At 45.1% G+C, this 12277-nt stretch overlaps 1 protein-coding gene across 1 annotated transcript in view; it reads left to right on the plus strand.

Annotated features, from left to right (window-relative positions):
• Positions 1-12277, plus strand: part of LOC138434099 (aldehyde oxidase 2) — an 82129-nt gene that overhangs the window by 33044 nt on the left and 36808 nt on the right. The window contains exons 13-21 of the mRNA XM_069577967.1: positions 419-528; positions 2003-2187; positions 2782-2965; positions 4527-4619; positions 5692-5861; positions 6442-6556; positions 8485-8607; positions 11602-11698; positions 12143-12267. Coding sequence (XP_069434068.1) covers positions 419-528; positions 2003-2187; positions 2782-2965; positions 4527-4619; positions 5692-5861; positions 6442-6556; positions 8485-8607; positions 11602-11698; positions 12143-12267 — 1202 coding nt within the window. The remainder of the gene's footprint in view (positions 1-418; positions 529-2002; positions 2188-2781; positions 2966-4526; positions 4620-5691; positions 5862-6441; positions 6557-8484; positions 8608-11601; positions 11699-12142; positions 12268-12277) is intronic.

The following is a 12277-nucleotide window of genomic DNA, read 5'->3' on the forward strand; positions in this document are numbered from 1 at the left end:
ATTTAGTTCAACAGTTTCTGCTGAAAGATAAAAACAGGTCTGGTAGGCCTTGGGGACAGGAAGAGACCCAGTTCATATAGCATGTGTGCTAGCAAGAGTAAATGTCCTAGGGATTCCCTAGCAGTCCATTGGTTAGGACTTGGTGCTTCCAGTGCTGGGGTCTGGGTTTAAGCCCTGGTCAGGGAACTAAGACCCCACAAGATCCACAGAGCGACCAAAAAAAAAGTAAATGTCATGAAGCTGCCACCACCCTTCCCTGTGAGGAGGACGGGTCGGAGGCTGGTCCACCACACTCAGATCCCCACTCTGCTCCATGCGAGGAAGGTGACCTTTTCTTCTCCACTGCTGACATTTAAGAGTATAGAATAGTCTTGCATTCCTTGTTGCAACTGTGCAGAAATGTCATTTTCTTCAACAGAAGGCACACGGCGGATTCCTCTAAGTGAACATTTTCTTGCTGGGTTGGCAAGTGCAGACCTGAAGCCAGAGGAAATTTTGGAGTCTGTATATATTCCTCACTCTCAAAAGGTAAGACCTGAGAGTTGTTTTTCTCTTTCTATAACTGAGGCCAGTCATCTTTAGATGTTTCAAAACAGATGGAAGGAAAATAAGTCTGCCCCGAAAACCTGTTTCCTGTCCTTCGTGGCCTGGCGCGGCACCAAGGCCCGCAGCCACCCTCGGGCCAGCAGCTCTGGGCGGCGTGGAGCTGGGGTTGTTGTTTCAGCTGTGGGGTGGGGCCTGCCCAGCCTGCGCTCATGCTCACACACCCGCTCGTGTCCAAGATCTGGGAGGCGGAAATTAAAGTTCTCTGGCTGTGGAATGAGCTTCTCTGCCTGACCCACAAGGAGATGGAGGTTGGGGCTAGGCCTCCCCACTGCCCACTTGAGCTGACCCCAACAGTTCAGAAGACCAGGAGCGCCTAACACATGATCCCTGGGGGAGATGTGGCCACGTAGCTGGCTGCAGAGGGGACCCTCTGTCCTCACTCCCTGTTCCTGATGCTTCTCCCCTAAAGTGTACCTGAATCTCAGAGACCAGTCTTCCCAAGAGGGGCAACACAACAGATACACAGAGAGATCCAAAGCCAGGAGGGTCATGCAGGAAGTCTTATATTAAGTCATGCTTTCAGCCAAGTATGGTCTTCATTTATTTTTTCCTTGGGAATGGAAACTCTGAAATGTGTTCCCAGTCCAGTGTGGATCAGTGTAACAGACCCAGACAGAAAAACAGGCCGACCCACACACAGTGCCCCCGGTGGCCAAAAACATGGAAACACATGCAAGGCAGCGGCCATCTCTGTTAACTTTGTCACCACACCAGTGGTCCTGGGCCAAGGATCATGGGGGGAGCCATCACCCTTCTGACTCTTGTCCCTGGTAGAAAATTCCCTAGTCCACTGTTGGAAAGTTCTATTCAGCACCTTTATGGACTTTACAGAATGAAAAGGGGCAGTATCTACAAAGCAAGAAATCCAGTGGATCTCTTTCACACTTTAAGCAAGCAAGCAAGAAAGTGTGCTCAGTCGTGTCCTACTCTTTGCGACCCCATGGACTGTAGCCTACCAGGCTCCTCTGTCCATGGGATTTTCCAGGCAATAGTACTGGAGTGGATTGCCATTTCCTTCTCCAAGTCACCTTCCAAACACCTGTGTTGGAGGGATCCTCCATCCACATGGGGGACAAAGGGTCTGGAGACTAGCCTTAATGGCACCTGGAAATGAGAGCACATGGAAATGATGCAGGGATCCCTTGCAGAGGCATCCCAGCCCCAGTGGGAAAGTGCACAGTGACCCTGCTAATTGAGAGTATGGGGTGTTGAAGATGGACCTTTGGGAGCACATCACTTTGAAAAAAGAGGCAGCCAAATTGTCCTCAAACTGTGCCAAATGTCCTTTGTGTCCCTTTCGATTGAGTCTGAGTGATTAATTAGTGGCACCAAGAAGCAAGAACTCACTCTTAGTTCTGACATATCAAGTAACTCCAAATGGTCTTTGTCTCCACAGTGGGAATTCGTGTCAGCCTTCCGACAGGCTCAGTGCCAGCAGAACGCCTTGCCCAACGTGAATGCCGGCATGCGAGTCCTCTTCAAAGAGGGCACAGACATCATCGAGGACCTGAGCATCACCTACGGAGGGGTCGGGGCTGCCACAGTCAGTGCACATAAGTCCTGCCAGCAGCTCCTAGGGAGGTAAGTGACAAACCCTGTACCCTGATGGTGAAGCTTGACATTAAAAAAAAAAAGTGGAAAGATGGAAACTCCTATATGTAGAATCATTGCTTGTTCTTCCTGTAATTTTCCTAAATGACTCTAACCTCATTTGACTTTGATTAATAAGGCACAACCCTTTGGGTGAGGTGTACAATGAAAATGGCCCAGGAAGGCATTCAGCCCCAGTGCTCTTGTGCACATCAACGCTCTGGCAAACCTACACCAGGCAGCATCCAAGCGCTCCCCATCGCTCCCACTGCTCAGGGGCACTCTGTTTCCTTCTCAGCAAAGGCAGTGTCCAAGTCTGAGTCCTGTCCAGTTCACCGTGGAACTGGCCATAGTCGTCTCTTTATTTAATGCCTGGGTTCTAGCACGTCCGGCCTACTTAGCGCAGCCTCCCAGGCCTCGGTTTCCCTGAGCAGCTTATTTAAGTGATTTCTAAGTTTCCATCCAACTCATAAAGTGAGACCCTGGGGTCTCTGAACCATCTAGCACAGGCCTCTAGTCACGGAGACCTCTGGTCATGGAGACTGACTTTTCTCATTGGTTCCTTCCTGCCCCCAACCCTCCCAGGCAGTGGGATGAGCTGATGCTGGATGAAGCTTGCAGGCGGCTCCTGGATGAAGTCTCCCTCCCAGGCTGGGCTCCAGGTGGGAGGGTGGAATTCAAGAGGACTCTGGTAGTCAGCTTCTTCTTCAAGTTCTACCTACAAGTTCTGCAGGAACTGAAGAAGCTCATAAGGCCGTTCCCTGTGCCTGTAAGTTCTCTGGCTTTTATGGGCTCCTGGCAGCATAAGCTCCCACCTTCCCCACTCCTTTTGCAAACTGTCAGTTCCAGCTTTTCCTTCTTCCTGGGTTCAGCCCTTCAGGGTTACTGAGGGGTGAGGCTCAGGATGCCAGACTGTCTTTGGTGCACACATGCTTACCGAGTGCCCTGAGCAGGGAAACATGATGGGATCCCTGCCTCCGGTGTGCAATTGTTTTTCTTTTAAAATCAACTCCGTTGAAGTATAATTACATAGAACAAAATGTACCTATTATTTAAACTCAGAGAGTTTTGACAAATGCGTAAACCAGTGCAACCACCACTTCAAACAAAAGTATATCCATCACCCCCAAAAGTGCCCTTTTGCCCCTCTGCTCTCAACACTCTCATCCCTGCCCCCAGTCAACCCTGATCTGCTTAATGACACTATAGATTAGTTTTGCCTATTTTGGAGTTTTATATTCAATATGAAACATTAAATAAAATTTTATTTTTCAAAAAGTCAAAACATTTATGTGTGCATGCTAAGTTGGGTCAGTCACATCTGACTCTTTGCAACCCCACAGACTGTAGCCCCCCAGGCTCCTCTGTCCATAGCAAGAATACTAGAGTGGGTTGCCATGCCCTCCTTCAAGGGATCTTCCCGACCCAGGGATTTATCCCCTGTTTCTTTCATCTCCTCCGTTGGCAGGTGGGTTCTTTACCATTAGCACCACCTGTATGCTAATATATAAGTAGCTTCTTTTCAGAATTTCTGATTATGAACTTTGGGAATAAGTTACCAAAGCAAAACATTTTTTCTCTCTTTCTCTCTCTTCCCCGCTCAATCAATCAGATTCCTCCCCAGACTATGACTGCACCTCTCACCCTACCTTGCACCCATGTTCCCCAACCACACCCCACCCCAACAGCCCTGTGTTCCTAAACTGTCTGCTTTTATTCATTCAGATGAAAACCCTCACAGGACTTCCCTGGCGATCCAATGGCTAAGACTCCACACTTCCTCTGCAGGGCACACGGGTTCAATCCCTGCCTGGGGAACTAAAGAAAGAAAGCTGAAGACCCTCACAAACCACATTTACTCGAATAACTCTTGCCTCCCTTGAATTTCCGAATCAAGACACTAGATACGTTTCAGTGACACCCAAAGAGCCTTCCCAGTCTTGCTGCTCTCCCAGAAAAGCTGAGGAAAATAATTAAGCTCATTATTTACCCCAGCTCACTCTAGAAGGGCTCCCCCAGCCCTCGGTTTTCTTGATTCTCCTGCTGCCTCTGCCCAGCTTGCTGCCAGAGGGCCTCTCCCTCCTTGGGCTAGCTTGGCTCGAGGATCAGATTCAACCAGTCTGTCCAGGTCCTCCTAGTGTGGAAAGGGAGGGAGGGCAAGGAGCATTTGCCAAAGTGAGAGTCTGGGAGGCGCTGCGGATTTGCATCATCCCTGCTACCTGAGCTCATGGTTTCTCGGTGACCTTCGCCAAATCCTTTTCACATAAATCAAAGCCCAGTTGAATCATAGACTAATCAGCTTATCTTTATTGTTTTGAATCATCTCTCAGAACAGCCGCCATTATCCTGAAATTTCAGACCGATTCCTGAGCGCTCTAGAAGACTTCCAGGGCACGGTTCCCCAGGGAGTCCAAAGGTACCAGGTCAGTGAGTTTAATCTAATGGAAACTGAGAAACTAAGAGACAGTGATAGCTGTGTGAATAAGCAGGCACTTCAGAGTTGCACATTTCCCTTCTGACTTTCCGAGTTTTGCCAGGACATTGGCCCTTTGTTTCAGGCCTATGCAGGGAGAGCCTGGATCTAAGATCAGACCCGAGCTACTGAAGCTGGATGCCCTCAGGCCAAAGCCACCTGAAGCAGCTTGACCATCCAACTAATACCCGAGGGTCTCTTCCAACTGCCGTTCTTTGGGCAAATGTTTGAAGAGTAGCTTGGCTGTGTGGGGCAAGGACAGACCAGGATAGTAGCAAGGGTCAGTCTCCAGCCCCTGATTCCATACGTTTAACCTCCAGTCAGCAAGAGAGCCTGCAAGCAATTGAATCCCTTCTCTCGAAGACCAATTGAGAAAGTATCCATAATTTTCCACTGGAGCACAAGCCCTCCCATCACCTGATCTCCACACTCACTCCACACACATCTTCAGGTAGAAGAGTTCCAGAATAAACACTTCCTCCACTTATTACACTCCCAGGGATATTTTGTTGCCACTCACAAGGGCAGACAAGGCAGCTTAGACCAGATCTGGATGGGCTCCATTGCCATTGGCCCCCACAGCCCCCCACCAGAGGCCTTGTTCCTGTCGATAAGCAAGCTTTTGAATTATATCACTCCAAGCCTTATCATCATGATGGCTTTATGTGTAAACAGGCTGATCCTTAGAAAGGTAAGGAAGCAAGACAGGGAGACCCCTGAATTCCAGAAGACAGGGATATGGGCCACCACTCAGGAAAAGAAGATGCCAAAGAAGCCAGAGCACCCCTTCACCGACTTCACAATTTTGCTAAAACATTGGCCCCATCTAAAGCATTGCTACAGAGCTGAAATGACAGCTCCCCAATCAAGTTACATCATTAAATTCTCATGCTCATCTGACCCACTCCAGTGTTTGCTGACTGAGGGTGACTGCCTGATTTCTCAACCCTGAATCAGGAGTATTGGCCAGGCCACTTCTGAAGATGGAAGTTTCCCAGGGAAGCTCTTGTCTTTCTCTGTAGAGTGTGGATTCTCACCAGCCCCTCCAAGATCCAGTTGGACGCCCCGTCATGCACCTATCGGGTCTCAAACATGCCACCGGGGAGGCCGAGTTTTGTGATGACATCCCCATGGTGGATAAAGAACTCCACATGGCTTTAGTGACCAGTACCAGAGCCTATGCAAAAATCATGTAAGTAAATGAAAAGCTTTCAAAAAACTCTTTCTAAAGCACACTTGGGGATTCCCTGAAGCAATGTGACCATTCTTTTGAAATGTCTAACCCAAGGAAACTAATGGCAGGAATGTTTAAAAGGTCACCAGCCCCAAGAGGAGGAAAGGAATGTCAGTAGAAATGATCATCATGAAAGGGAGGAAAAAAAAAATCACAATTATGGGCCGTTGCTTTCATCTCCCTGCTGCAGCCTCAGGCATGGCTCAGAGGAGTAACTCTGAGTACGGCTAATATTCAGCTGGTGATAAAACCCTGAACTAGGTAATTGCTGAATGGTAAATGGCCACTGTCCTAAACTTCCTTAGGATGCCCCTTGCCACAGCCACGGTGGCCACCCCCCTCCTCTCCCCTTCCAGCAACTACAATGTTATCCCTAGCCCAGCAGGGAGGCTCCTGGACCCTGCTCTCTGGCAGGTCAGCTCTGATTGGTCAGGGTCTATAGTCCAGTTATCATATATTTTGACTTTCATCCATGCTGTATCCCTCCCTCCCTCAAAGCTTGCTGATTTCTACTTCTCAAATGTATCTCTTTTTTCAGATCAATTGATTTGTCCAAGGCCCTTGAAATACCTGGGGTGGTTGATGTGATAACAGCGAAGGACATTCCAGGCACCAATGGCACCGAAGATGACAAACTGTTGGCTGTAGATGAGGTGAGGTACAGGACGTGCTGTCTCATGTGACTTGGCACAGATGGTCACCAAGGTACCACCTCCAGGCAGCTTTCCATCCCCTCCCAGCCCTCTCTGCCACTAGGGGCCAGAAAGCCAGTTCTTCCAGCTTCTCTCTAATGCTTCTCTCTCTCTTCTAATGCTTCTGTGTGGGGCTTCCCTGGTGGCTCAAAGGGTAAAGAATCTGCCTGCAATGAGGGAGACCTGGGTTCTGTTCCTGGATTGGGAAGATCCGCTGGAGAAGAGAATGACTATCTACTCCAGTATTCTTGCCTGAAAAATCCCATGGACAGAGGAGCCTTACAGGCTATAGACTTGGTCACAAAGAGTCAGACATGACTGAGCAGACACTCTTTCACTTTTCAATGCCTTTATAGACCTACTCTTCTGGAATCAGGAAATAACATTGCAAAAAGGAAATTTATTACAGAAAAACAACAAATACTCACTTTCCCACTGTGTACCGTTGAGTCAGTTTACTCTTATTTGAAGAATAAATGCAAGAACTGGCATGTATCAGGATGGAAAATCCTTGAAAAAATCTAGGAAGGAGAATACAATATACAGCCACTCTCCATTATTTACACTGAACTCTCTTCCTTCCTGGGCCAACCCTCTCCCTACCACCTCCCACTGACCTTCATATATTCCATTCTTAATAAAGTTGCTCATATCATTCCTAACCTTTAATTCAATTCTACCATCATTCACGGGGCACTTGCTTTTGGAGCCAAACTATCTTGGTTCATGGTCTCGCCCTGCCACTCTGTATCATCACCTGTGAAATGCTGCCTTGATACCTGTAAAATATCATCACCTGTAAACTGGGAATAATCAGAGGAACCAACTCATTGTGTTGTTATGCAGTTTAAATGAGCTGATCATGTGAAGTGTTCACAGCAATGCTTGGCATGTGAAGGCTCTCAGGAGACGTCAGCTGCTGTTGTCACATCTCAGGCTGTTTCTCCTCCGGCCATGAAATAAACCACTGTTCTTTCGGTTGAACTCCAGATGAGGAAGCTGGCTATTGCTTAGGAGCTATGTTATCTTCTCAGGCTGCCAAAACAAAATACCACAGAATGGGTAGCTTACAAAGCAAAAATGTATTTTCTCACAATTCTAGAGGCTAGAAGTCTAAGATCAAGGTGTTGGCAGGTTTCTCCTGAGGTCACTCTTGCCGGTTTGCAGATGGCTCCCTTTTCCTGTGTCCTCATAGGAGACAGCCTTTTCTTTGTGTATAAGCCTCCCTAGTGTTCCTATCTCTTTCTTTTTTTTTTTTTGGCCATGCCTTGTGGCATCCAGGACTTTAGTTTCCCTACCAGGGATGGAACCCATGACCCTGCAGTGGAAGTGTGAAGTCCTAATCACTGGACCATGAGGGAATTCCCTTTTTTTCCTTTATGTCTTCTTATAAGGACACCAGTCATACTGAATTAGAGCTACAACCTTAGGACCTCATTTCACCTTCATTACCTCTTTGAAGGCCTTATCTATAAATACAGTCCCATTGGGGGTCAGTGCTTCAGTTTGGGGGCTGTGAAGGGAGGCACAGGAATCATAGTGTACAAAATATACTCTCCTTATCTTTAAAATGACTCCATGAAGGCATCACACATGAATGAATCACCCTCAACAGAGGACATAGCAGATTCTGGACCCAGCCAAATTCACATCCACTCTGGGGCTTACATTCAATTGAATAAAATGGCTAATGAAACCATATGTATGATTTAAATTAACTTTTAAATTAAAAGTTTAAAGAATTTTTTTTTAGCCAAGCACATGATGTGACTCCAGTCTGGTTATTATTGTTCAATAATAGTAACTAAGGCACTAGCCATTGGTAAGTTTGCACTGATAGTACTTTTACCCAGAATTTTCCCCCTGCTTCATGCCTATACTTTTTGCAGGTCCTCTGTGTGGGCCAGATCATCTGTGCTGTGGTTGCAGAAACAGATGTACAGGCAAAACGTGCTATTGAAAAGATAAAGATAACTTATGAAGAGCTGGAGCCCATAATCTTCACCATTGAGGTAAGCAGAGTGCCTGGGCTCTCCTATAAGGTTGTAGAATCAAAAGTCCCTTGTAAACTTCTTAATGCAAGACTTATTTAGGGCTCTACTTCTTTTTCATCACTGGTTTACTCTGGAAAAATCAACTTTTTCTGGAAGGTATTACTTGCATGAATTAAAATTAGCTTTGGTTCCAAGAAACAGGAGAAAAATAGAAGTTTCTTTCTCCTGCACATTCAAAAAAAGTCTAGAAATGGTCAGTTTCAAACTCGCCTGTGGCTCTAAGTGTCAGGGTCTGGGCTCCTTATATCTATTAATAGTTGCTCTGTCCTGCGTGGTTTCCATTCTCTAGATCACACTTCAGTCCACAACAGTTACTGAACACTAACCTTTGAGTCCACACTTCAGTCAGCAGAGAGAATGAGGCAATGATGAAGAGCATATCCCCTCTCCTTAAAGACACTTTTCAGAAGCTGCGCATAATCTTTCTACATCTCCTTGGTTAGAACCTAATCAGGTACCACACCAACACACCTAGAAAGGGGGTCTGGGAAACATACATTTTATTCTAGGTGGCCAGGTATTCACTAGAAACTGGGGGTTCTATTTCTTGAGGAAAATGGTGGGAATGGATATTGGGAGCAATAATCTTTCCAAAATGGAACCCAAAAGCAGTGGGACTTTCATGATGGAATTCTATAGAAATTTCCATTCTCGCTTCTGGGTCTAGATGATGGAATACAAATGCAACTTCCAGCAAAAATAATGGATTTAGATTAGAAAAATCAGATGTAGATTTATGGCGTTTGCGTGCTCTAATTCAATGAAAGATAAGTTCATATCAATTAAGTTGACAAAAAAAGAGTACTTAATTTTTGCTTGTGAAAGAAATAAAATTTTTTCAAAGGCCCTAGTGAACCATTTGAACATTTTTTAAAATGTCCCTAAAAGGTACAACTTGTTCAATATTCAGAGTGTTAAAAAGGTCATGTTTCTAGTTCTTTCTAAATTAAATTAACTCTATTCCAAATTCCCATTTTGTCAAGTTTGCAAGAAGTTCAGGCCATTGTTCTTGGCTCACACCCCTTTCTAGAGTTGTACTAGGATCCTAACAAGGGTTTTTGAAATATCAATTCCAATCCCATTTCCTCAAGGTGGGAAATGGCACCACCCAAAGGATATCCTCATGAAATATCCTGGGACTCAGAATGCTTAGAGATTTAGGGTTCCCTCAGAATAGGACTCTCCACCATCAGTAAAAAGAGTTCTTCTGTGAAGAAAAGTAGGTAAAAGAACAGTCATATATACCAATACTCATTCATCCGCTCATTCATTCACATGACTGTATATATAAGAAGCAAATAGAGTTCTGTCTAAAAGCACTGGACAGAAATTTCTACAGAATTCTAGAACCAAACTGCCAGGTTTGAATCTTGGCTGCACCACTTCTTAGCTATGTGACCTTGGACAAGTTTCTTAACATATCTGTGCCATAGTTCCCTCCTTTGTAAAATGAAGAGAACAGTAATAAAACCTGCCTCATCAGGTTGTAAGACTCAATGAGTTAATATGCAGAAAGCACGTAGAACAGTGGCTAGCATCTAGTTATAGCATATATTATATATAAATATAGCATATATTCTAATAAGATTATACTAACTTAGGACATATTTACGGATGACGATAAACATACTTTCACACATACGAGACTGACATACTGAGATCTTGGTGTAGCAAAACAATGAGAACTTCAGCTATATTCTTCATTTTCCACTGCTTTGAGAAATCAAGCATTAGACAAGATGTTTCTGAAAACTGACCCAGGCTTGAAAACTGCCTCCATCACTTATTTGAAGCATGACTTTGGGGAAGTTATTTTAGCCTCCTTAAGCCCAGCTTCTTCATCTGGAAAGTGGAGAGAATAATAGAATTCATGTGAGAATACATGTAAATACACTGTCTATTCTACAGTGTTGCAAAAAACATGCACTCAATTAATATTGGCTGCTTTCACTACTCGCATTGTCATTAACAAAAACGGGCATGGACCTGAGACCATTAGGGAGTAAGAACACAAGAGCCAGGTGCCCTTGTGAAATATGGAAAACACCTGTATCTACAGATTATTAGGCGTTATCATTACAGGGTAATAATCCTAGATTTCTTAACATTTGGAAAATTCTGCTATTAAATTAGTGAGTGATTTGAGGAAAACTGTTTTCTGGAGGGGGGAGAAGTTGCTTTGCAATTTGTTTCTTTAGTGGGGGGTCGATCTTCAACACTGTACTCTTGACAAATAGACATATTTGTGCTTACATTGAATAAAGTAAATTAAATGTTTTTAAAAAAGGAAAGAAAGGTTAAGCAAGAATCAACTGTCATAGATCAATCCATAGAACAGCAGGACAGGATGGCTTCCAGTATTCGTGTGTCAGTCAGTTCATAATATTGTTGCAAAAAAACAAAAACAAAAACAAACCTCGCATAAAGGGCTAGGAAGCCCTTATGAGATATGCCAAATACACACAGAAATGAACAAACTGCCTACCATATCTCTGTTGGGTCTTCTTGCCCCAGAGGTGCATTAGGACTTGAGTCCTCCCCTTCAGCATGAAGTCTAACAGGAGTATTTTTATTCATGAAGTGGGGAAAAGGGGAGGGCCCTGAACCTCACTCTTACTGCATTTGGATCTATCACCTGTGCCCTGGAGATCCACATTGAAATGGAGAAATGAGTAGTTACCATCCTGGGCCATCATAGTATCCCCAGATCTCAAATCATAATGTCTCTCTAACCCTTGCTGGTTTTCTCTGCAACTGAGAAGGCATCTCCTATGGCGTCCCGGCTCTGCGGGGAGTCTGCTGCTCAAGGACACGCTCCCTTGCTGGCCCGACTCCTTTCACGTGTCCTAGCAGATGGCGATTATCAGAGTTTGCCGGCTTTTGAGTAAGAAAAATTTGCCAGTGGAAGAAAACAACAAAAAGAATTAGCTTTTTTTTCTTCCTGTCACTCAGGACGCCATAAAACACAACTCATTCCTGTGCCCTGAAAAAAAACTTGAACAAGGAAACATCGAGGAGGCATTTGAAACAGTCGATCAAATTGTTGAAGGTGAGTGACTCAGGATTGTTTCCTAGAATATTTGTGCAATTCTCTTCTGAAGCAGACAGGAGAGCATGTGATTTCCTTTCAGAAAGACCACCCCCTAAAGTCATGGCATTTTGCCAAAGTTCTCCTCTCTCGCTTCCTTTCAAATTGTGCATGTGTTGCTTGGGGTTGGGGAGGGGGGCGGGTAGGGAGCAATAGAATAAATAGAAAATTCCTAAGACTTTGATTAGTCAAGGACAGAATGAAAAACAAAAGCAGAGATTTTCAACTTCTTATCCAGAACCACAGTCTCTGAAACAGATGACCTCAGTTGTCACAGGACAGAACACCTGATCCATCAGTTTCTCAATCAGGACAAATCCAGCCAGCCAGTCCATGTCTCACTTGCTTTTGAATTCCCCAATCAGCACACACCTTCAGGTGCTTTCCTGTACTTGCCCTTAACAGGAGAGGTCCATGTCGGAGGACAGGAGCATTTTTACATGGAAACACAGAGAGTGCTTGTTATTCCAAAGACAGAGGACAAAGAACTGGACATTTATGTATCAACACAGGATCCAGCCCATGTGCAGGTGAGGTCCA

The sequence above is a fragment of the Ovis canadensis genome, chromosome 2, assembly GCF_042477335.2.
Source record: "Ovis canadensis isolate MfBH-ARS-UI-01 breed Bighorn chromosome 2, ARS-UI_OviCan_v2, whole genome shotgun sequence".
In the NCBI taxonomy this organism is placed as follows: Eukaryota; Metazoa; Chordata; class Mammalia; order Artiodactyla; family Bovidae; genus Ovis; species Ovis canadensis.